General features: G+C 36.5%; 2 protein-coding genes across 6 annotated transcripts in view; both read left to right on the forward strand.

Moving 5' to 3' along the window:
* The window catches only part of LOC123536115 (uncharacterized), a 164,548-nt gene extending 139,400 nt beyond the window's left edge, over positions 1-25,148 (forward strand). Inside the window, exon 5 of the transcript XR_008368128.1 lies at positions 22,681-25,148. The gene's annotated coding sequence lies outside the window, so the exon portion shown is untranslated. The remainder of the gene's footprint in view (positions 1-22,680) is intronic.
* The window catches only part of LOC123537136 (mediator of RNA polymerase II transcription subunit 25-like), a 98,917-nt gene that overhangs the window by 57,972 nt on the left and 15,283 nt on the right, over positions 1-25,662 (forward strand). For 4 of the 5 annotated variants that reach the window (XM_053528556.1, XM_053528558.1, XM_045320710.2 and 1 more), the window contains 3 exons: positions 13,225-13,335; positions 13,822-13,887; positions 18,839-18,890. In XM_053528556.1, the coding sequence (XP_053384531.1) occupies positions 13,225-13,335; positions 13,822-13,887; positions 18,839-18,890 (229 nt within the window). Of the gene's footprint in view, positions 1-13,224; positions 13,336-13,821; positions 13,888-18,838; positions 18,891-19,429; positions 19,525-25,662 lie in introns of those variants that run through there. The other variant, XM_053528559.1, reaches the window with a different exon arrangement.

Raw genomic sequence — 25,662 nt, forward strand, 5'->3', positions numbered from 1 at the left:
ACCATTTTGGATTCTGTTTTTACAGTGTTGTAAAATATTGGAGATATTTCAATTAGTTACTTTTTCATCACACATTTAAAAGTTAATTTTTCAGGAAGTAAATTCACATAAACATCTGTCTCAGTGGTGCATAGATTAGTCCTGTTCATGAATAAATCTGGCCTTAGTTCTGAAAACAAGCTAATATTACATTTAACATTGCCTTTCATTTATTTACTCAAAGATTGTCTGCCTTAAACTGTGAAACATATTATTTTGTCTCCCACACCACTGTGTGGTGGGAGACATATTGATTTACTCCTGTCTGTCTGTGTGTCCATTTGTCTGTCACAGATCTTGTCCGCACTCTTAAGTAAAACATTTCTCATCCGACCTTCACCAAACTTGAACAAAATGTGTTTGCCAATAAGTCTTCAGCCAAGTTAAATAACTAGCCAAATCAGCCCAAGCACTTCGGAATTATGGCCCTTGAAACATTGTTTTTGATAATCAAAGCACTGAAAGTCTGATTGGGTTGTATCAAAGCACTGAAAGTCTGATTGGTTTGTTTTTGATAATCAAAGCACTGAAAGTCTGATTAGGAATTAAGAATATAGACGGAGTAGGGTTTACGCTTGAACATTTCTCATCCGATCTTATACTACTTTTCAGATGATTAGGCAGTTGTGGGAGACATGCGCTTTTCTCAAAAGCAGCTCTAGTTTATATATCATTATGTCTCCCACCACACAGTGGTGTGGGAGACATATTGATTTACTCCAGTCTGTCTGTGTGTCTGTCTGTCTGTCACAAAGCTTGTCTGCACTCTAAGTCGAACATTTCTCATCCAATCTTCACCAAACTTCAACAAAATGTGTCTGCCAATAAGTGCTCAGCCATGTTCGATAATTAGCCAAATCGGCCTAGGCACTTCGGAATTATGGCCCTTGAATTACCAAAAAACACTCAGATTTCTTGCGCAGTTTTGCCCCCAAACCGGCGCCTATACTACTTTTAAAAGTAGTAGTATAGGCGTCCTTTTGGTGTCAAGAAAGCGCATGCACATGTGGATTAAGTAAACAGTATATAAAGACTGACTTACTATTTAGATGATTAGGCAGATGTGGGAGACATGCGCTTTTCTCAAAAGCATCTCTAGTTTATGGTTGATAAACACCTGTTCTGGGCAAGAAGTGTCATTATTTACCATCACTTATATAGCAATTGTCTTTAAATAAGTAAAAAATTGCACAAAATACAAGTTTGTAAAATCATTTTGCCATAATTAATTTCTAAGCTTTTTGCTATTTTATTCTGACATTGAAAAAATTAAAGTACTACCTCAAAAGTTTAGGGGATCTGTTTTGTGTTCTCTACAAGTCAAGGTGTTCAGCACTGGAAAAAGCCTGCAGCTCCAAGGTTTCAAATAATAAGACTTTAACCTTAACCCTGCTAACTTTCTAAAATGGACTGTTCCATCATTCAGTTTGGGCAGTACCGCTTATTATTCGAATGGATGTTCACTGAAAATTTACTGACTGAATAGGAAACAGTGCAAACCATGATCAGCCTGCACAGACATGCAGACTGGTCTTGGTCTGCACTGGTCGCAAAGGAAAAATCACTTGCCACCAGCAGGCTTAAGGTTAATTATGTTTTATGCAAAATTTGTTTATGGGCTGTAAAAGCACATATTTTTGCTGGGTCAAAATTTCAGCAATTTGAAATATTAAGTTTTTTTTGCATGGTTTTATAATCGTGAAATTGTAAAAATTTAATCTGCTTGTTTCTGCTTTTTAAGTTGGGTGTACAGGTTTCACATCATAAAGCGTCTACTGTAAAGATCGATAGCTATTAATTGTATGAATGTTTTAACACCTCTATTTATCTGTAAATATTGACGACTCTATATACCTGTAACAAACACGACTATACATGTATCTTATATCCAGGGGCAGAGATGTCAATGTTTGTTTAATTTAACACACTGCAAACTAAAGTTATCATATTACTTTAAATTAAACAGTTACATGGTTTGTTCTGTTCATCTTAAAATTATGCTGTCCTATAGTTATTACAAAACACAGCCAGTTTTTAGCTCACCTGAGCAATGCTCAGGTGAGTTTTTCTGATCGCTCGATGTCCGGCGTCCGTCGTCTGTCGTCTGTCAACATTTAGCTTGTGTATGCGATAGAGACTGTATTTTTCAATTAATCTTCATGAATATTGGTCAGAATGATAACCTTGATGAAATCTAGGCCGAGTTCGAAAATGGGTCATCTCGGGTCAAAAACTAGGCCACTAGGTCAAATCAAAGAAAAACCTTGTGTATGCGATAGAGGCTGTATTTTTCATTTAATCTTCATGAATATTGGTCAGAATGATAACTTTGATGAAATCTAGGCCGAGTTCGAAAATGGGTCATCTGGGGTCAAAAACTAGGTCACTAGGTCAAATCAAAGAAAAACCTTGTGTATGCGATAGAGGTGGTATTTTTCAGTTAATCTTCATGAATATTGGTCAGAATGATAACCTTGATGAAATCTAAGCCGAGTTCGAAAATGGGTCATCTCGGGTCAAAAACTAGGTCACTAGGTCAAATCAAAGAAAAACCTTGTGTATGCGATAGAGGCTGTATTTTTCAATTCTTCTTCATGAATATTGGTCAGAATGATAACCTTGATGAAATCTAGGCCGAGTTCGAAAATGGGTCATCTCGGGTCAAAAACTAGGTCACTAGGTCAAATCAAAGAAAAACCTTGTGTTTGCGATAGAGGCTGTATTTTTCAATTTATCTTCATGAATTTTGGTCAGAATGATTGCCTTGATGAAATCTAGGCCAAGTTCGAAAATGGGTCATCTCGGGTCAAAAACTAGGTCACTAGGTCAAATCAAAGAAAAACCTTGTGTATGCAATAGAGGCAGTATTTTTCAATTGATCTTCATGAATTTTGGTCAGAATGATTAGCTTGATGAAATCTAGGCCGAGTTCGAAAATGGGTCATCTGGGGTCAAAAACTAGGTCACTAGGTCATATCGCGTAAAAACCTTGTGTATGCGATAGAGGCTGTATTTTTCAATTGATCTTCATGAATTTTGGTCAGAATGATTGCCTTGATGAAATTTAGACCAAGTTCGAAAATGGGTCATCTGGGGTCAAAAACTAGGTCACTAGGTCAAATCAAAGAAAAACCTTGTGTATGCAGTAGAGGCTGTATTTTTCAACTGATCTTCATGAAATTTAGCCAGAATGATTACCTTGATAAAATCTAGGCTGATTTCGAAAATGGGTCATCTGGGGTCAAAAACAAGGTCACTAGGTCAAAGAAAAACATTGTGTATGCAATAGAGGATGTATTTTTCAATTGATCTTCATGAAATTTGGTCAGAGTGATTGCCTTGATGAAAACTAGGTCGGTATTGAATATGGGTTATCTGAGGTCAAAAACTAGGTCACTAGGTCAAATTAAAGAAAAATCTTGTGTATGCGATAGAGACTGTTTTTTTCAGTTGATATTTATGAAATTTGGTCAGGTTGATTGCCTTAATGAAATCTAGGTCGAATTTGAATATGGGTTATCTGAGGTCAAAAACTAGGTCACTTGGTCAAATCAAAGAAAAAACTTCTGTATGTGATAGAGGCTGTATTTTTCAGTTGATCTTCATGAATTTTGGTCAGAATGATTGCCTTAATAAAATCTAGGTCGAGTTTGAACATGGGTCATCTAGGGTCAAAAACTAGGTCATATCTAAGAAAATGCTTGTTTTATCGCAAGAGACCAATTTTTTGGTCCAATCTTAATGAAAATTGGTCAGAATATTTGTTTCCATGAAATCACTAGGTCAAACATGTTTTACACTGTTATGGAGTGTTTCTTAGGTGAGCGACCTAGGGCCATCTTGGCCCTCTTGTTTTAAATATGGCCGTTTCCATTTGATATGTTGGGGGAGGTTTGTGTAATAAAGAGATTTGCTTGATATGTATTATACTAATGGTTAATATTTATGCGAAGGCTAATGTGTGCTAGGAGAGGGACCTCGCAAATACAGCGAAAATTGAACCCTCGCAAAAATTTCTGCTTTTACAGTAACCCTACCATATTTACTTGCTTGTAAAATGGGGTACTTTAATAATTATTTCATGTCAGAGGTCGCCAACACATCTAATAAGAGTATTTCATGTCAGTGGTGTCCAACATGTCTAATAAGCGGATCAAAAATATATTAAAATTTTTTCCCTAGTCTAAATCAGTCTGAAATTTGGCGAAAAATGGAGACATTTCTATTAATAAAGGAACTTTAACATTTAAATTTACATTTCTTATAGGAAAGTCTTAAACTTATACTTGCAAAACAAGTAGAAAATCGTATTTTCATGTGATGCATTGAAACAGTGTTTGTCTACAGAGAAATAGGAAACGGAATATAGTAATTGGACATGTCTAAACTATTACCAAAACAGATGTAAAAAATCATCACGACAGATTAGTGTTGTGTACTACCGCTAGTATTACATTTATCTGTATACAGTTGCATTGAGTCAGAATAGTACAAAACGGACATTTGAATTTACGAAAACCCTTTAGAGAAAAATAGAAAATCTATTGAGGAAATGTTTATATGTTGTTATTTATTTTGTAAATTATTTTACGATTGTCCTCAGCTATACAATAGTTCTGTAATAGTTATCACATTAGCACGTTGTGCTGATATTGGAATTTTAGTGTAAAATTAAGGGAGAGGTAGGAAATATTTTGTGATAATTTTTAGTTTAGTTCCAGATGGAATTTTTCTTAATACATTTCATTAAAATTTGATTGTTGTACTAGAATTAACCGTCAAGGTCGTCACGCGATATTTGAATTTTTGGGTGAAATTAAGCAATAGATGGGAAATATTTTTGATTATTTTTAGTTATTTACCAGTGGGAATATTTACTGAATATATTCATTTAAATCTTATCGATCCTCAAGAAGTTTTTAGAAGACAACCAATCAAATGAACTAAAATACAACAAACAATTTTGTATTTTGTTTTCTTTATTGAATATCTATTGTTCTAATTGACTCCTGTCCATCGTGAAAACTATGAAAGTTGATGGTGCATTATTTGTAATCATGCACAATGTCCAAGTTTGATTTCATGCAACACTTATTTTCTCTTTTTCATCTGTCCAGTGTTATAAATGAAGATGAAGACATCCCTCAATTTTGGCCTAGTTTTCTGAGGAAAGTTTCCACAAATTTCCAAAAAATCAAATCCATCTTAAAAGAGAGTCTTAGTAAAATACTGCTGATTTTGTTGCAAACTCGGGTCCCCTTCTTATAAGCAATCTGCCTTATATGCAAGTATATATGGTAGTTTCTCATTGTATATTATTTTTGTTCATTTTTCTTGTTTAAATGTCACATCTATAGGTCATTTGGAACAAAACTAGGCTTGGAATCTCGCTGTTTATCACAGTTGCTTTTACAGTTTATCAGTCTCCCAGAGTTTAGTTTACCAATGCAGAAATTAGTTCACAAACTGTTTATAAATTCTTTATTAAGATGAGAAAGAATTGAATTTATTACCTTATACTTAGTTATGCTAATTACTAGTATTCAAGATTCATAATTATATACCTACTGAACGGATTTTTAGTTTGAATTTTTGAAGAATAAAGAGAGCTGTCCTACTCAACACAGGTTTGGGATCTCCTTTGTTGTCAGCGTCACACCTTGGTTAAGTTTTTTGTACCAGTCTACATTTTGACAAAACCTTCTGACATATAGCTTTGAAACTTTCAACAATTGTGTACCATAACCATTTCCAGTTTTAGGCAAGAGTATATAACTCCATCAAGGATTTTGCCTGAATTATGGCCCCTTTTAACTTAAAATCTTGGTTAAGTTTTTCTTACCAGTTCATATTTTGTGTAAACTGTTTGACATATGGCTTTGAAACTTGTATCACTTGTTTGTTGTAATAGTTTCTATCTGTAGACAAGAGTACATAACTCTATCAGATATTTTGGTGGAATTACTGCCCTTTTTGGACTAGGAAATTGGTTCAGTTTTCGTACAAGTCCATGTTTTGCCAAAACTATTTGACATGTGGCTTTGAAACTTTGAACACTAGTTCATTGTTATGATTTCCATCTGTAGTCAAAGATATTTGGCTGAATTTTGGCCCTTTTTGGACTTGGAAATCAGTTAAGTTTTTGGTACCAGTCCATATTTTGTCTAAACTGTTTGACATATGGCTTTGAAACTTTGATAATTTGTTTACCATCATAGTCTCCATATATAGGCAAGACTACATGACCAGGACAAGGATTTTGGCGCAGTTATGGCCCTTTTTTGACATAGAAATTAGTTAAGTTTCACCATCCTACATGTTGAAATCCTCCACAAGCAATGCTTTAGTGATACTGCAAGATCACTACAATATCATTACACATTGCCATATAGTGCAAGACTTTTCCAGTTCCACAAATAGAAGTACATTGTTTGTCTTAACTATTTTCCTTCTTTTGTCTGAAAATCTGGTAATATTTTGACCCCATACTTACATCAGTTCTTCTAATAGTTGAGCGTGCTGTCAGCAGTCATCTCATGTTTAAAATTCTGTTACTAGATACTGTTATGATATGTGTCCTTAGAAGAAAAGCTTTGTATCGAAACTGTAGAAAAAAACAAAAACCATTTGTCAAAGCATGTTTTCTCCATTAAGGGATATTCACATTACTAAATTTCTCCCAGATTTGGAAATAACACGGCACAATTGACCTCCATAATAAGACAGGTCACACCCTTCTACGTTTTCACTTTTTGTAGTACATATATTTGTGCATAACACACTCTTCTGTGTTGCCACATTACATTAGGTCAGAGTGGGTGCATTGTACAGGATACACACTTCTCGGTCTTCACTTTACCTAGTGGGTGCATTTATACAGGACACACACTACCCTGTCTTCACATTACATAGTGGATGCATTCATATAGGACACACTACCTTGTTGTCGCATTGCATAGTGGATGCATTTGTAGAGGACACACACTTCACTATCTTCACATTACAAAGTAGATACATTCATATAGGACACATACTTCTGTTTTAACACTATACATTGGATCTATTTGTAAAAGGCACACACTTCCCTGCCTTCACATGACATAGTGGGTCCATTGTACAGGACACACACTTCCCTGCCTTCATTTTACATAGCAGATGCATCCATACAGGACACACACTTCCCTGTCTTCACAATACATAGTGGGTACATGTACAGAACACACATTTTCCTGTCTGCACATTACATAGTGGTTGCATTGAACAGGACACATACTTCAATGTCTCCATATAACATACTTGATGCATTCATACAGGACACACACTGCCCTCACGTTACATAGTGGCTGTATTTGTATAAGACACACACTTCCCTGTCTTCACAGTACATAGTGGAAACATTGTACAGGACACACACTTCCCTGTCATCATATTACATAGTAGGTGCATTGTACAGGACACCCCCTGTCATTACATAACATAGTGAATGCATTGAACAGGACACACACTTCCCTGTCTTCACAATACACAGTGGAAGCATTGTACAGGACACACACTTCCCTGTCTTCACAATACACAGTGGAAGCATTGTACAGGACACACACTTCCCTGTCTTCACAATACATAGTGGAAGCATTGTACAGGATACACATTTCCCTGTCATCATATTACATAGTAGGTGCATTGTACAGAACACCCACTTCCCTGTCATTACATAACATAGTGAATGCATTGTACAGGACACACACCTCCCTGATTTCACATTACAGAGTGGAAGCATTTGTATAGGACACACACTTCCCTGTCTTCACATAATATAGTGGATGCATTGTACAGGACACCCACTTCCCTGTCTTCACATAACATAGTGGATGCATTGTACAGGACACACACTTCCCTGTCTTCACATAACATAGTGGATGCATTGTACAGGACACACACTTCCCTGTCTTCACATAACATAGTGGATGCATTGTACAGGACACACACTTCCCTGTCTTCACATAACATAGTGGATGCATTGTACAGGACACACACTTCCCTGTCTTCACATAACATAGTGGATGCATTGTACAGGACACACTTCCCTGTCTTCACATAACATAGTGAATGCATTGTACAGGACACACACTTCCCTGTCTTCACATAACATAGTGGATGCATTCACACAAGATACACACTTCCCTGTCATCGCATCACATAGTGGGTGCATTGTGCAGGACACACACTTCCCTGTCTTCGCATTACATAGTGGGTGCATTGTGCAGGACACACACTTCCCTGTCTTCGCATTACATAGTGGGTGCATTGTGCAGGACACACACTTTCCTGTCTTCGCATTACATAGTGGGTGCATTGTGCAGGACACACACTTCCCTGTCTTCGCATTACATAGTGGGTGCATTGTGCAGGACACACACTTCCCTGTCTTCGCATTACATAGTGGGTGCATTGTGCAGGACACACACTTCCCTGTCTTTGCATTACATAGTGGGTGCATTGTGCAGGACACACACTTTCCTGTCTTCACATTAGATAGTAGGTGCATTGTGCAGGACACACACTTTCCTGTCTTCACATTACATAGCGGGTGCATTGTGCAGGACACACACTGGGTGCATTGTGCAGGACACACACTGGGTGTCTTCACATTAGATAGTGGGTGCATTGTGCAGGACACACTCACTTCCCTGTCTTCACATTACATAGCAGGTGCATTGTGCAGGACACACACTGGGTGCATTGTGCAGGACACACACTTCCCTGTCTTCACAATACATAGTGGGTGCATTTTGCAGGAGACACACTTCCCTGTCTTCACATTACATAGCGGGTGCATTGTGCAGGACACACACTTCCCTGTCTTCACATTACATAGCGGGTGCATTGTGCAGGACACACACTTCCCTGTCTTCACATTACATAGCGGGTGCATTGTGCAGGACACACACTTTCCTGTCTTCACAATACATAGTGGGTGCATTGTGCAGGACACACACTTTCCTGTCTTCACAATACATAGTGGATGCATTGTACAGGACACCCACTTCGCTGTAACAACGTAGGTAAATATTTTGCTGGAATAAGATGTTACCTGCTTGTATTTACAGAATCCTCTGCATTAATGATTACTAAGTAACACTTTCCAGCCGTGTTTGAGGGGATGTCAATGTATTAATTGGATTTATATATTTCAGATTACTAAACATTAGGATAGTGTCAGTGAGCAGATCAATTTAAACATAGTAATTTTTTATATGCAGTGTGAACAAGTACTGAAAATGTTCTGTCAGTATATAAGATACAGTAAAATTCCTACTTACGACCACGCCGAAATTACGACCGCACCCCTAATACGACCGATTTTGCAAAGAACGGAATATTTCCTTCTTAAAACCAATAGTCGTTTGTCCGAAATTGCGACCAGACCGCTAATCCACTAATGCGACCACCAATTTCAGAACTGTTTGATTTTTTCACACTTAATTAATCACCGCAATTACGACCACTCTAATTTTTCTGTATGTTACCGCGAATCGCCACGGGAATTAACACGTGCGACATCGTGTTAACACATTAAGCGTGTACATTGTGTATTTATCCGTTACTTGCTAACAAGTCTTTTAAACGTTATCAAAACAACGTATCAAACTGTTTGTCTGAAATTGTAATTTAAAGATGTTTGGTGTTTTACATCGCTATTTTAACATAAGAAATTATTGAAATAATTAATTTGTTTGTAATTAGACCAATGCCCGTTGATCGAATTGACTGGATTAAAACGGATTTAATTAGATCTAAACGGTGTTTGTTTGTTATTATTAATGTAAATACGTTTGGGATTTCAGCGGAGAATGAGGTTTGAAAAGGTTTCATATTGTTGTAATTGTCTTTAATTGAACAAAATTCAAATCATTATCAGTGAAGTGCGTCCTTAATTAATACACAGTTTGATCCGTAATTCTTTGATTAACACAGTGATCAAGTATTTAAGGCTAATGAAATGCTTATCTTTATCAGTCTTCTTTTGATCTGATACTAACATAGCCGTGGAAAAACGAAAACGGAAAGAGTTAAGTTTGAAAGAAAAAGTTGAACTAATTGACCATAGCAATGGTCGAAGTCAAGACCTTCCCCGTATAGCCTTGTCCACTAATCAGACCAGACCACTAATAAGACCAGTTTTACAAAGAACCTTGGGTGGTCTTAATAGCGGAATTCAACTGTATAACTATTTTTCTTGATAAGTCATTTCTTCACTTACATCAGACAGATGAGACATGTTTATGTAGATTTGCTCAGCTGACAGATAATGTTAAATGGTTAATAGGTATGATATCATATCAGGTAAAAGTCGAAGTGCTTGCTATTTCAAAAAAGACATTCATTGAAAAGCCAGAAATATTTGTAGTGTAGATCATTTATAATAGCTGGGGACATGGTCATTTTGTCCACATTTTTAGCTCACCTGTCACATAGTGACAAGGTGAGCTTTTGTGATCACGCAGCGTTCGTCGTCCGTCTGTCCGTAAACTTTTGCTTGTGACCACTCTAGAGATCACATTTTTTGTGGGATCTTTATGAAATTTGGTTAGAATGTTCACCTTGATGATATCTAGGTCAAGTTCGAAACTGGGTCACGTGCCTTCAAAAACTAGGTCAGTAGGTCTAAAAATAGAAAAACCTTGTGACCTCTCTAGAGGCCATATATTTCAAAATTTCATCATGAAAATTGGTCAGAACGTTCACATTGATGATATCTAGGTCAAATTCGAAACTGGGTCACATGCCATCAAAAACTAGGTCGGTAGGTCAAATAATAGAAAAACCTTGTGACCTCTCTAAAGGCCATATTTTCCATGGGATCTGTATGAAAGTTGGTCTGAATGTTCATCTTGATGATATCTAGGTCCAGTTCGAAACTGGGTCATGTGCGGTCATAAACTAGGTCAGTAGGTCTAAAAATAGAAAAACCTTGTGACCTCTCTAGAGGCCATATATTTCATGAGATCTTCATGAAAGTTAGTCAGAATGTTCACCTTGATGATATCTAGGTCAAGTTCGAAAGTGGGTCACGTGCCTTAAAAACTAGGTCAGTAGGTTAAATAATAGAAAAACCTTGTGACCTCTCTAGAGGCCATATTTTTCATGGGATCTGTATGAAAGTTGGTCTGAATGTTCATCTTGATGATATCTAGGTCAAGTTCGAAAGTGGGTCACGTGCCGTCAAAAACTAGGTCAGTAGGTCAAATAATAGAAAAACCTTGTGACCTCTCTAAAGGTCATATTTTTCATGGGATCTGTATGAAAGTTGGTCTGAATGTTCATCTTGATGATATCTAGGTCAGGTTTGAAACAGGGTCATGTGCAGTCAAAAACTAGGTCAGTAGGTCTAAAAATAGAAAAACCTTGTGACCTCTCTAGAGGCCATACTTGTGAATGGATCTCCATAAAAATTGGTCAGAATGTTCATCTTGATGATATCTAGGTCAGGTTTGAAAGTGGGTTACGTGCCATCAAAAAGTAGGTCAGTAGGTCAAATAATGAAAAAACGTTGTGACCTCTCTAGAGGCCATACCCTTGAATGGATCTTCATGAAAATTGGCCAGAATGTTCACCTTGATGATATCTAGGTCAAGTTTGAAACTGGGTCTCGTGCCTTAAAAAACTAGGTCAGTAGGTCAATTAATAAAAAAACCTTGCGACCTCCCTAGAGGCCATATTTTTCATGGGATCTGTATGAAAGTTGGTCTGAATGTTCATCTTGATGATATCTAGATCAAGTTTGAAACTGGGTCAACTGCGGTCAAAAACTAGGTCAGTAGGTCTAAAATTATTAAAATATTTTGACCTCTCTAGAGGCCATATTTTTCAATGGATCTTCATGAAAATTGATCTGAATGTTCACCTTGATGATATCTAGGTCAGTTTCGAAACTAGGCCAGTCGGTATAAAAATAGAAAAACCTTGTGACCTCTCTAGAGGCCATATTTTTCATGAGATCTTCATGAAAATTAGTGAGACTGTTTACCTTGATAATATCTAGGTGAAGTTCAAAACAGTGTCACGTACCTTCGAAAACTAGGTCAATATGTCAAATAATAGAAAAACCTTGTGACCTCTCTAGAGGCCATATTTTTCAATGGATCTTCATGAAAATTGGTCAGAATTTTTTATCTTGATAATATCTAGGTCAAGTTCAAAACTGGATCACATGAGCTAAAAAGAATAGGTCACTATGTCAAATAATAGAAAAAACAACGTCATACTCAAAACTGGGTCATGTGGGAAGAGGTGAGCGATTCAGGACCATCATGGTCCTCTTGTTTATGCTGTTAAGAACTTCACATATAAATAATATGGAATAAGGCACTGCCTCAATCGGGGATCGATCCGACTTCATCTCATCCCATAACATTCGAAAAGAACTGTCTAATGACGGCACAGACCGAAGGATACAATTTTCAAGTCGATAGTAAATATCTCATTCGGTATATCGCATGTTACCGTAGAGGGATCGATCCCAATTTTCGTTGCTTCGCGCAGGATCGATTTCCTATCAATTTAAAGGTAGATTTTGGAATAAAAACAACACTACCCATATCTGTACTGATGTGCAAGACGTTGTGGTTCGGACAAGTAATGTGGACACTTAATAGGCACAAAGAAAAAGCGTATTCTTCCAAAATATCCGAAGTCAGATGCTCTGTGCATGTGCCAGAAGTACACATTTTTTAATTCGATAGTATATATCTCATTCGGTATATCGCATATTACTGTAGAAGGATCAGTCCTGACTTCCGCGACAAAAATCAATAGGATCAGTTCCCTATTAATAGACAAATGGTTTCCAAATAATGATTGGTTATATGCATTTTGCATGTCCTTGTAGTTTTAGATAGTTTAAGCTTTGGACCAGTTTGGGATTTTGTGGCATGTAGTGTTTGCAATATTTTCTATTAAGATAATCCAATACACTTATCTCTCTATGAATAAAAAAATAACATTTAAATATCACATTATTTTGGGAATGTTTTTCTTTAGAATTCTTGTGAAACACAGAGCTATTGTATCAGTTTGTATGCCTAGCACTTAATCATGTTTTTAGAATGTTGAGAGATATTTTTTAGAAAGAAGCAAATAGAACATTGAGAACTCTTGTACTGTTATAATATTGTTTATCAATAGATGCAGCAGACACCTGGACCAAACCCGATGGCAGGACCAGGAGGTATGCCAGGAATGGGACAACCAAATATGGGTGGTATGGTGCCCGGTTCGGGGCCGGGGGCTGCACAGGTAAGAAGATTTTTCATACACATAGTGATTAATTGTTGTTCTCAAATTTGTAGATGTGGGTTGCTCTTGTCTATGTTCTGGGTGCAGGACCAGTAAGTACCGGTATGCCTTAATGTACCACATTCACTTACTATTTCGTGTGAGTGATGTATTCACTGAGCTGTTTTCCAGCAATTGTTTTGGTAAAAATAAGACAACTTTTAACTACAAGCCTATATATAATTGTAAACAATTTCTGTGATATCCTTTCACTGAGAATAACAGTTAATTTAGTTTGGTTACAAATACTTCTGTAAAAGACACATCAAAACTGTTGAGTTGAGTTTATTAAAACAGAGATATCATATTTATGTGACCTCTTTGCTATTCTCAGTGCTTGCAGTGAGTCTACTGTTACCCTTTATTTTTCAAAAGTGCCAATGTTGTGGTTTTCCTGTTTATTGAGGTCTAACTGTAAAACAAAAATGTTTTTCTTATATATTTTAGATGCCAGGAGCTACTATGGGAATGCAGCAACCTAGAATGGGGGGGATGGACCAAGACAATCAGATGGTATCCTATATTTCTTCACTTTTTAACATTTTTTTTAATGAATTCTTATTTGTATAAAGTGGTATCCCTCATAAGACACTCAGATATCTACATAGGAGAATAAAATATAGACATTTTTGGCAGCATAGTTAATAGTCAACGAGTGCAGGAGGTCATAGGTTTGATACCTGGCCGCATCATACCAAAGATGTAAAAAAACAGTACTAGAAGCTTCCTTGCTTGGCGCTCAGCATTAAGGGGATAGTGCTAGGAGTGGTCAGCCCGGTGTCAGTAATAATGTTACTGGGTGTGGTATCATGTCACATGTCTATGGCATGATATTCCAGTCAGGCAGCACTATAAAATTGGGCATTGTGCTCACTGCTACAAATAGACACCGTCATTTATATGACTGAAAAAGATATTAAACCCTGATACACATGCGCACACACACACACACATACACACACACAGTCAAATGTTTTTAGCTCGACTATTCATAGAATAGTAGAGCTATTGGACTCGCCCATGCGTTCGCGTCCGCGTCCCGATTTGGTTAAATTTTTGTATGTAAGCTGGTATCTCAGCAACCACTTGTGGGAATGGATTGAAACTTCACACACTTATTCACTGTGATAAACTGACTTACATTGCTTAGGTTCCATAACTCTATTTTGCTTTTTAGCTCACCTGTCACGAAGTGACAAGGTGAGCTTTTGTGATCGCGCGGTGTCCATTGTCCGTCATCCGTCCGTCTGTGCGTGCGTGCGTCCGTAAACTTTTGCTTGTGACCACTCTAGAGGTCACATTTTTCATGGGATCTTTATGAAAGTTGGTCAGAATGTTCATCTTGATGATATCTAGGTCAAGTTCGAAACTGGGTCACGTGCCTTCAAAAACTAGGTCAGTAGGTCTAAAAATAGAAAAACCTTGTGACCTCTCTAGAGGCCATATATTTTACAAGATCTTCATGAAAATTGGTCAGAATGTTCACCTTGATGATATCTAGGTCAAGTTCGAAACTGGGTCACTTGCCATCAAAAACTAGGTCAGTAGGTCTAAAAATAGAAAAACCTTGTGACCTCTCTAGAGGCCATATATTTCAAAAGATCTTGATGAAAATTGGTCAGAACGTTCACCTTGATGATATCTAGGTCAAGTTCGAAACTGGGTCACGTGCCGACAAAAACTAGGTCAGTAGTTCAAATAATAGAAAAACCTTGTGACCTCTCTAAAGGCCATATTTTTTATGGGATCTGTATGAAAGTTGGTCTGAATGTTCATCTTGATGTTATCTAGGTCTAGTTCGAAACTGGGTCACGTGCGGTCAAAAACTAGGTCAGTAGGTCTAAAAATAGAAAAACCTTGTGACCTCTCTAGAGGCCATATATTTCATGAGATCTTCATAAAAATTAGTGAGAATGTTCACCTTGATGATATCTATGTCAAGTTCGAAAGTGGGTCACGTGCCTTCAAAAACTAGGTCAGTAGGTCAAATAATAGAAAAACCTTGTGACCTCTCTAGAGGCCATATTTTTCATGGGATCTGTATGAAAGTTGGTCTGAATGTTCATCTTGATGATATCTAGGTCAAGTTCGAAAGTGGATCACGTGCCATCAAAAACTAGGTCAGTAGGTCAAATAATAGAAAAACCTTGTGACCTCTCTAAAGGCCATATTTTTCATGGGATCTGTATGAAAATTGGTCTGAATGTTCATCTTGTTGATATCTAGGTCAAGTTCGAAATAGGGTCATGTGCGGACAAAAACTAGGTCAGCAGGTCTAAAAAGAGAAAAACCTTGTGACCTCTCTAGAGGCCATACTTGTGAATGGATTTCCATTAAAATTGGTCAGAATGTTCACCTTGATGATATCTAGGTCAATTTTGAAACTGGGTCACATGCCTTAAAAAACTAGGTCAGTAGGTCAAATAATAAAAAAACCTTGTGACCTCTCTAGAGGCCATACTTTTCATGGGATCTGTATGAAAGTTGGTCTTAATGTTCATCTTGATGATATCTAGGTCAAGTTTGAAACTGGGTCAACTGCAGTCAAAAACTTGGTCAGTAGGTCTAAAATTATTTAAATCTTTTGACCACTCTAGAGGTCATATTTTTCAATGGATCTTCATGAAAATTGATCTGAATGTTCACCTTGATGATATCTAGATCAGTTTCGAAACTGGGTCACATGCGGTCAAAAACTAGGCCAGTAGGTATAAAAATAGAAAAACCTTGTGACCTCTCTAGAGGCCATATTTTTCATGAGATCTTCATGAAAATTAGTGAGAATGTTCACCTTGATGATATCTAGGTAAAGTTTAAAACAGGGTCACCTACCTTCGAAAACTAGGTCAATAGGTCAAATAATAGAAAAACCTTGTGACCTTTGTAGAGACTATATTTTTCAATGGATCTTCATGAAAATTGGTCAGAATTTTTATCTTGATAATATCTAGGTCAAGTTCAAAACTGGGTCACATGAGGTCAAAAACTAGGTCACTATGTCAAATAATGACATCATACTCAAAACTGGGTCATGTGGGAAGAGGTGAGCGATTCAGGACCATCATGGTCCTCTTGTTTACAAAATTATGCCCCTTTTTCGACTTAGAATTTTTTGGTTAAGGTTTTGTATGTAAGCTGGTATCTCAGTACTCACTAATTGGAATGGATTGAAACTTCACACACTTGTTCACTGTCATGATCTGACATGCACAAAGCAGGTCCCATAACTTTATTTTGCTTTTTTTCAAAATTATGCCCCTTTTTTAACATAGAAATTTTTGCTTAAGTTTTTGTATGTAAGCTGGTATCGCAGTATCCACTAATGGGAAAGGATTGAAATTTCATACACTTGTTCACTGTCATGATATGACATGCAATGCAAAGGGTCAATAACTCAACTTCGCATTTTACAAAATTATGCCCCTTTTTCAACTTAGGAGTTTTTGGTTAAATTCCTATATGTAAGCTGGTATCTCAGTACCCACTAATGGGAATGGATTGAAACTTCACACACTTGTCCACTGTCATGAGCTGATAAGCACTATGCAGGTTCCATAACCCTATTTTGCTTTTTTACTAAATTATTTCCCTTTTTCGACTTTTGTATTCATTCAGTCGACAAGGCTGTTGAATAGTCGAGCGTTGCTGTCCTCCGACAGCTCTTGTTTTTTCTTTCTACTTGTCTGCAAGAAGAAACAACACCATACGACCAAGTGAATGAAAATGAAATATTTAACATTAGCTGCCACCTGTGTTTATTAACTTTATCTGTACCACCAATAATGATATGACAGCATAGCTGTCAAGTTTCTAGCATTAACTAGGTTCATTGCTAGCAAAATTCATTGCAAATCCAGTGTTCTCGCCAGGCTATTATCGCATGTCGGGTGCGAAATGCCTTCAGTCTTTGAGTTGTATATTCGACATCCCTTACTATTCCTGTCATCCCTTAAATCCCAAAGCAACATGTCACAAATGTACCCAATAAAATGCCAGTTAGACAAATGCAAAAAAAGTCTGATTTTGTGACATCATGAAATACTTGTCTGTCTGAATATGGCAACATTCCTGAAACAAATATTTAAAGTTCCATTACAATTTATACTCATTAAACAATCAGAGAGCAAAATAAGAAGTTAGCATTTTTATACGCCCGTTTTGAAAAAAACCAACGTATTACATGATGGCGCATGTGTCTGTCCGTCCATCTGTCGTATTGGTAGATAGTGATGAGACAATGTACAGAGCACAATCATGAACTAGGTCTATAGGTCAGGTCAGTAGGTCAAGGTCACAAATGGAGCTGAAAAGTCAAATTTGTCCTTCATATTTTGTGTTCGGAGCTTAACCATTCAAGGTATTGACTTTAATCTTGGCATATAGGTAGGTGGCAGTGAGATAATGCAGAGTGCATTAACCAAGCCTGTAGATGAAAGGTCAAGGTCACAGCAAGGTCAGATCTGTCGATTTGACTTCAGACTTGGTATATAGGTAGGTGGTGATGAGACAATGTGCACAGTGCATGAACTTGGTCTGTAGGTCAAAGATCAAGGTCACAAATTGAGTTCAAATCTGTCTTTTATAATTTGTATCCAGAGCACAACTTCAGTACTATTAATCAAGGTATTGACTTTAAATTTGGAATACATTTGGGTGGTGATGAGGTGATTTGAGGAGTGTGCAATCCACATTACTCCTTCCACCACTCCCGACCCCTCCCCCAACACACACACACACCACAACCATACACACAAAAAAAAATAGAAATTAAAAACCTCTGTTACACTTTTATATTTTTGTGCCTTAGTATTCATGTACTATTCAAGAACATGTACTTGGTTGGTAGGTGAAAGGTCAGGGTCACAAATTGCTTTCAAATCTGTATATTTTGTCGTCTACCAAAATACATCCTGCTCGCCCCACCCCCCTTCGTTAAAGAACTGCGGGAGTATATTGCCCCATTTTCTTATAATGTCTTAATTACAAATTGCAGACTTAAAATGTTGATGAAAACGCCCTGAGTCCATATTCATCAGTTTTAAGTCTTTTTAGCTTCAGAACAACAAATATTTACATTAATATAACATTGTCTATAACAGATTTGTAGCAATGAAATTTTCATAGCTGTCTGTAGCTGTAGAATGAACATTGGTGCAGAGTTTCATTATTACCTATGCTGGTTACACAGTGACAGAGCAAAAATGAAATTTAGCATTTCAAAATATAAGTTTTAGACTTCAAACTTTGAGGAATATGGGCCCTGGGTTATAAAATTGAGGTTTGGAATCAGTCTTAAAATTAGTAGTATTTGATTGGTGGATTTTGAGTTCAGTCTTGAAATTGACCAATGACAAACATCAGTTCTGAGACTGGTGTCCAAACTCTTGGAAATGTGACAGTGAAGCTGAATGAGCAAGGCTTCACTAAGTACTAAACTGATGTGTGTGAAATTTATATTTTTCAGGTACAAGCAATGAAAATGCAACAAGAACAAAAAGCAAGACAACAACTTCTAGGTGTGTACACATGTGTAGATTATAAATACACCTTCATAATAACCAGGAGTGTGTGAAATCATAGGTGTTAATTCAAGGTGAACTTGCATAGATTGTTCTAACTTCATTGTCTGGCTCATTAATCTTCAGAGAAGAGGCTGTATATTGTTTTTGCTCATGCCATTTGGACTGTCCATCCCTTGGTAGACCATCCGGTTTCCAAGAATAACTAGAAGAGGTTGGGCCTTGCAGTGGTAAACTTCATATGATGATTACCCCTGGTAAAGAGATGTCCCCTCGGGGTTTTATTAGGGGTCAGTACCTCAAGGGTCACAGTGACTGTGAGCTTCAAAACGTTTCTGATCAATTTCTGGAGAATGTTTGGGCCAATGGCCTTCACTGTTTTTAGGCACATGACCTCTGTTGTTGTTGAGGTCATTAGGTCAAAGGTCAAGATCACAGGATTCAAAAGTATCTACCAAATTTCCTCAGACAGGCTATCATTGGGACATATATGTTTACAAATAGCTCTTGTTATCACTTGTTATGTGTTTCTTTAGAGATAACATTTGAAAAGAAGTTACAAACGGAGACCAGTAAGTACTGGGAAATTATTTTATCTTTTGGGCATAGTTTCTAGATGTTTGCTGTAATAGTTATTTGATTTAATTTTTATGATACCATTTATTACAATTGCTTTTGTTTGAATTGACACTACCAAAAAATCTGTAAAATTTAGTTGCCCACAAATAATAATTATTTCACAGTTCTGGTGTTTTTCAGGATTTGTTCTGAATTCAGGCATTTGATCTTTAAAATTTGGTCTGTTATAGCTCCTTTGAAAAAAGACATTTGGTTTTGGCATGTTGGTTTGCAAGCTTCTGATTTTTAGCTGAATCCCCGGGCCTGTTCCCCACTAATGTACTATGATGGTTTGCTGGTATATTTTATTTGATTTTAGCCTTTAATTTTATACCTGTGATTTCACATTCGTGTAACTGTAGTTACCTGTATCATGTTGGTGGTAAATTGAAAATTGTTTCTAAATGTTTAAATTGTGACTTTCATTTTCTGAGTATTTTGTCACAAAACGCAATAACAATGGCTGCTGACTTTATTTTTGTCTTGTAAAATGTTATGGTTATGGTCATAATTCTGCCACTAATCAGGAATAGCTTAGGGTAAGGATTTTGAGCACAGTTTCCAAAATACATTTCTGAAACACAAATTCTGATATGAAATCCAGACTGAAGTTAACAGAAGTTGCAAGAACATTCTATACTATCAGTTTAAAATAAATAGATTTAAACAAAATGTTTTAGATGTTGACCCCCACATATCACTTTCTCCCCTTCATCAGGGTGATATAACATTTATTAAATTACATTCCTTTGTTATACTGCTTGTAGGAAATGGGTCGATTCATTATTTACAAGTGCTACACATGTTTGACAAATGTTACAGTTTCATTTTACCACTGACCTCTTTGTTTGCCTTTGCATTTTAACAAAAGTTTTAACCTTTACCCTGTTAAATTTTTATACTGGACTGGTCCATCATTCAATTTGGGCAGTACCCTTTATTACTGGAAGGGGTGTTCACTGAAAATTTATTGACTGAATAGCAAACAGTGCAGACCATGATCATCTTGCACGTCTACATGCAGGCTGATCTTGGTCAGCACTTGTTGCAAAGGCAGAATCACTTGCCGCCAGCAGGCTAAAGGTTAACAATAGTTTTAAAGAGAACATCTTTGAAGCACCGTTCATGGTAATGGCTTAAACTTTAGGTTATTTGTATACAGTATAAATTCATTTAAAGGTAGAAAATGTATCAGTTGTTTGAAATGAAGTGTATTATTGAACCTATATATTACATAATGCAGGTAATGCATTTTTGCAGTTTTTTATGCACATAATTAGGGCTTTCTTTATCAGCATTCTAAGTTATGTGAGATATAAGATTTGTAAGATATGTTTGTAGCACAGAGTGCTCAGGATGAGTTTTCAAGATTGTTGGATGTCTGTTGTCCATCCATTATCCTTTGTCCATGATTTATTTAAAGGACATCTTGTCCTAAATCCCAAATCCGAATTTCAACCAAAATTCATAAGAATATTCCTTGGATGGTCCCTTTTCAGATTCCCTCAGATCTATATCAGATATATGATTTCAAAGTAATTTCACGGAAGTGTTCCATGGGTGACTTCCTATCATATTCCTCCAGATAGTTCACTTCGCCAGATGGTGGGGCAGGGCCTGATTTCAAAATAGTTTTACTGAAGTGGCCCTCTACCAAGTTCCATCAGATGATTCTGCTTTGTATGCTAGAGGTGGTCACTTTTCCCTGTATGTATATAGTAGGAACTGTAAAAGTATTTCTGTCAGGAAATGATAGAACACTGGACAGAACTATAGGAAAGCCCTCCGTCCATCTGTCTGTCCACAAATCTAAACCCTGCAATTACTCAAAAAGTATTCAAGTTTGGTTCATTATCATTGTGTGAATAGAGAGTAATATGTAGATTATGCACGTGCATTACTTATGCTTGTAGGTCATAGGTCAAGGTCACTATTGAAAGTGTTAGTAAAAATTGTTTCTGCTCCATAACTTCTAGGATTATCTTAGTGCTACACACAAATGTTCCCCATGATGAGACTATGTGTCAACACATGATCTATGCTTGGCGGTTAAAGGTCAAGGTCACTGTTTAAGGTCGAGTAAAAATTTGTTTCCACTACATTACTTTTATATGCATTGAAGGATTTTCTAATTACCACACAGAAATGTTCACCATTATTAGACTATGTGACCCATGGTTGTTGGTCAAAGGAAAAGGTCACTACAGAAGGTCAAATAAAATTGTTTCTGCTTCATATTTTTATGTGCATTGATCTTGGTACTGCACACAAGAAATGTTCTCCATGATGAAACAATGTGTCACATATACATGTATGATCTATGCTTGTAGGTCAAGGTCACTATTGAAATTTATGTAAAAATAGTTTGTTTCTTTGCTTCTAAATGCCTTGAAGCATTTTTAGTCCTAACACTGCAACAACCACAAGGGACAAACACTAATAACGTTTTACACCGGTAGGGGACTTCTGTATTGCCACTGCAATACTCGGTCACTTGTTTTAAAATTAATTTTCACAAATATTTCTTTAGAGACCTTTTACCAAGAGCGTTCATTGATAAACATGGCTACCAGATCTAAAAATAGAAAATCTTCAAACAACATTTCCTCCTAAACCCCTAGACTGATTTTTAACCAGGTTTTCAACGAAAACCTGAGTTATTAGATTGGGGTAGATGTCGGGCGGGCGGGCGGGCGGCGGCGGCGGCGTCAAACTGGTGTTTCCGGTCAATAACTTTTGTTTCGGTAAAGATATTTGAATAAAACTTGGTATGTATGTAGCTTATATCAAGACAAAGGCTGGGATTGATTTTGGGGTTTCTGGGGTCAAGGTCAAGGTCATTGTTACTTTAAATAGAAAAAGGGTATTCAGTCAATAACTTTTCTTTCGGTAAAGATATTTGAATAAAACTTGGTATGTATGTAGCTTATATCAAGACAAAGGCTGGGATTGATTTTGGGGTTTCTGGGGTCAAGGTCAAGGTCACTGTTACTTAAAATAGAAAAAGGGTTGTTGGTCAATAACTTAACTTAGGAATGAGCTATCATGATGAAACTTGGTGTATAGAAAACTTATATAAAGTTGTAGCTTGGGATTGATTTTGGGGTTTCTGGGATCAAGGTCAAGGTCATTGTTACTAAAAATAGGGTTAGGTTAGGGTTAGGGTTAGCATATCTTCTACATGCATGGAGGGATTTTGATGAATGTTGGCACAATTGTTCACCATCATGAGACGGAGTGTCATGCGCAAGAACCAGGTCCCTAGGTCTAAGGTCAAGGTCACACTTAGAGGTCAAAGGATACAAGAATGAAAACTTTGTCCGGAGCATATCTTCTTCATGCATAGAGGGATTTTGATGTAACTTGGCACAATTATACACCATCATGAGACGAAGTGTCTTGCGCAGTTCCCTTCTTTAGAATTACTTCCCTTTGTTATTACTATAAATAGCTGATATTGTAACTTTCATTACTAGACGTAGGGAAAAATAGAGACCACTTTTCTGTAGTACAACATGCATGTTACATCCAATTTTGAGGTGTATTTTGACCAATCTCTACCTGGTAAGGATTTCTGTGTGGACTTAAAATTTTTTTTTTTTTTTTTTTTTTTTTTTTTTTTAAGATTAACTTCCCTTAGTTGTTACTATAAATAACTTATATTGTAACTTTTTTATAATTGACCATAGGGAAAAACCAAGACCACTTTTCTGTGGTACAACATAGTTGTTACTTTCTAATTTTAGGTGTATTTTAAGGTATCTCTACCTGGTAAGGAGTTTTTTTGTGGACTTAGAAAAACAAAAGAATTACAATGATTACTAAACAACCACAAAATTAAAATTACATCTGCAAATACAGGTGCTAGAGTAAAGAAATTTGCTTTGACGGGTGTATATTGTGACATTCTGGCACTCTTGTTTATTCTTATGAAAAGTGTTGAAAACCTGGTTTCGTGGCATTGCCGTGTTTCTTGTTTAAATTATTCTGATTAATGGCCATAATGTATTTGTGAAAAAAGACTGCAAGAGGTAAAACATAAAAAAAATTGTTCAAAGGCTACCTCATCCTAAATTATTCCTTATTTGATTTTGAAATAATTCAACAGAAATGTTCCTTGGGTGACAAAGCCATTTGAAAAAAGAATACAAACAAAAATCTGTCTTTGAAAGGGCTTTTCAGTCCCTCCTTACATGGTTCTATTGAAAACATTGAAAATCTTCTCCTCAGAATCTACGGGCCAGTTCTTAAAGTAATTTGGCAGAAATGTTCCTGAGTTAACTCTCTTCTAGTTACAGTGTTACCAATTTGAGCTTTGCAACACAGGTGAGCGATCAGTGACCATCAGGGTCCTGTGGTTTTGCAATACTGCCATGTTGTTAAATAGCTTTTAACAAAATAAGACAAGTATTATGTATTTGTCCTATTCTTAAGCAAAATAAATCACCGTGTAAGATTTTTAGCTCGACTATTCGAAGAATAGTCTAGCTATTCTACTCACCCTGGCGTCGGCGTCGGCGTCGGCGTCACACCTTGGTTAAGTTTTTGCATGCAAGTACATACAGCCATCAGTGAAAGGCATATAGCTTTGAAACTTATTTCTTCTTTTTCTAGGTCAATTACCAACCTCTCTGGGTCAAGTCCCATAACTCTGACATGTATTTTGAGCAAATTATGCCCCCTTTTGGACTTAGAAAATTTTGGTTAAAGTTTTACATGCAAGTTACTATCTCCAAAACTAATGCAGATATTGATTTGAAACTTCACATGTGTCTTCGGGGTTATAAAACTAGTTGATAGCAGCAAGTCCCATAACTCTGACTTTCATTTTGGCCAAATTATGCCCCCTTTTGGACTTAGAAAATTCTGGTTAAAGTTTTGCGTGCAAGTACATACAACTATTTCTAAAAGGCATATAGATTTAAAACTTATTTTTTCTTTTTCTAGATCAATTACCAACCTCACTGGGTCAAGTCCCATAACTCTGACATGTTATTTGAGCAAATTATGCCCCCTTTTAGACTTAGAAAATTTTGGTTAAAGTTTTACATGCAAGTTACTATCTCCAAAACTAATGCAGATATTGATTTGAAACTTCACATGTGTCTTCGGGGTTATAAAACTAGTTGATAGCAGCAAGTCCCATAACTCTGACTTTCATTTTGGCCAAATTATGCCCCTTTTGGACATAGAAAATTCTGGTTAAAGTTTTGCGTGCAAGTACATACAACTATTTCTAAAAGGCATATAGATTTAAAACTTATTTTTTCTTTTTCTAGATCAATTACCAACCTCACTGGGTCAAGTCCCATAACTCTGACATGTTTTTTGAGCAAATTATGCCCCTTTTAGACTTAGAAAATTTTGGTTAAAGTTTTACATGCAAGTTATTATCTCCAAAAATAATGCAGATATTGATTTGAAACTTCACATGTGTCTTCGGGGTTATAAAACTAGTTGATAGGATCAAGTCCCATAACTCTGACTTTCATTTTGGCCAAATTATGCCCCCTTTGGACTTAGAAAATTCTGGTTGAAGTTTTGCGTGCAAGTACATACAGCTATTACTAAAAGGCATATAGATTTGAAACTTATTTTTTCTTTTTCTAGATCAATTACTAACCTCACTGGATCAAGTCCCAAAACTCTGGCATGTATTTTGGGCAAATTATGCCCCCTTTTGGACTTTGAAAATTCTGGTTAAAGTTTTACATGCAAGTTACTATCTCCAAAACTAATGCAGATATTGAATTGAAACTTCTCATGTGCCTTCGGGGTTATAAAACTAGTTGATAGCAGCAAGTCCCATAACTGATATGCATTTTGGTCAAATTATTCCCCCTTTTGAACTTAAAACTCTTTTGATATTTAACTTTTTTGGGTAATATTTTCCTGCTTCTGGGTCAATATTTCGAATAGTCGAGCTTGGCTGTCTTACGGACAGCTCTTGTTATCATAAAATCTACGTAGGAATATTTTTTGGAAAGCTGATAAATATAGTCCCTGATATAAAAGTGAAATCACTGTGGGTTGACTGTACAGTTATAATTATTATTGGGTCAGTTTAAATATGATTTACTGAAGTTGGCTTTTAAGTGATTTTGCACCAAATGAGGGATGTTTAAAAAGTTTTAGCACCTAAGATCGAAGT

Source organism: Mercenaria mercenaria, chromosome 17 (genome assembly GCF_021730395.1).
Source record: "Mercenaria mercenaria strain notata chromosome 17, MADL_Memer_1, whole genome shotgun sequence".
NCBI classification, from domain to species: domain Eukaryota; kingdom Metazoa; phylum Mollusca; class Bivalvia; order Venerida; family Veneridae; genus Mercenaria; species Mercenaria mercenaria.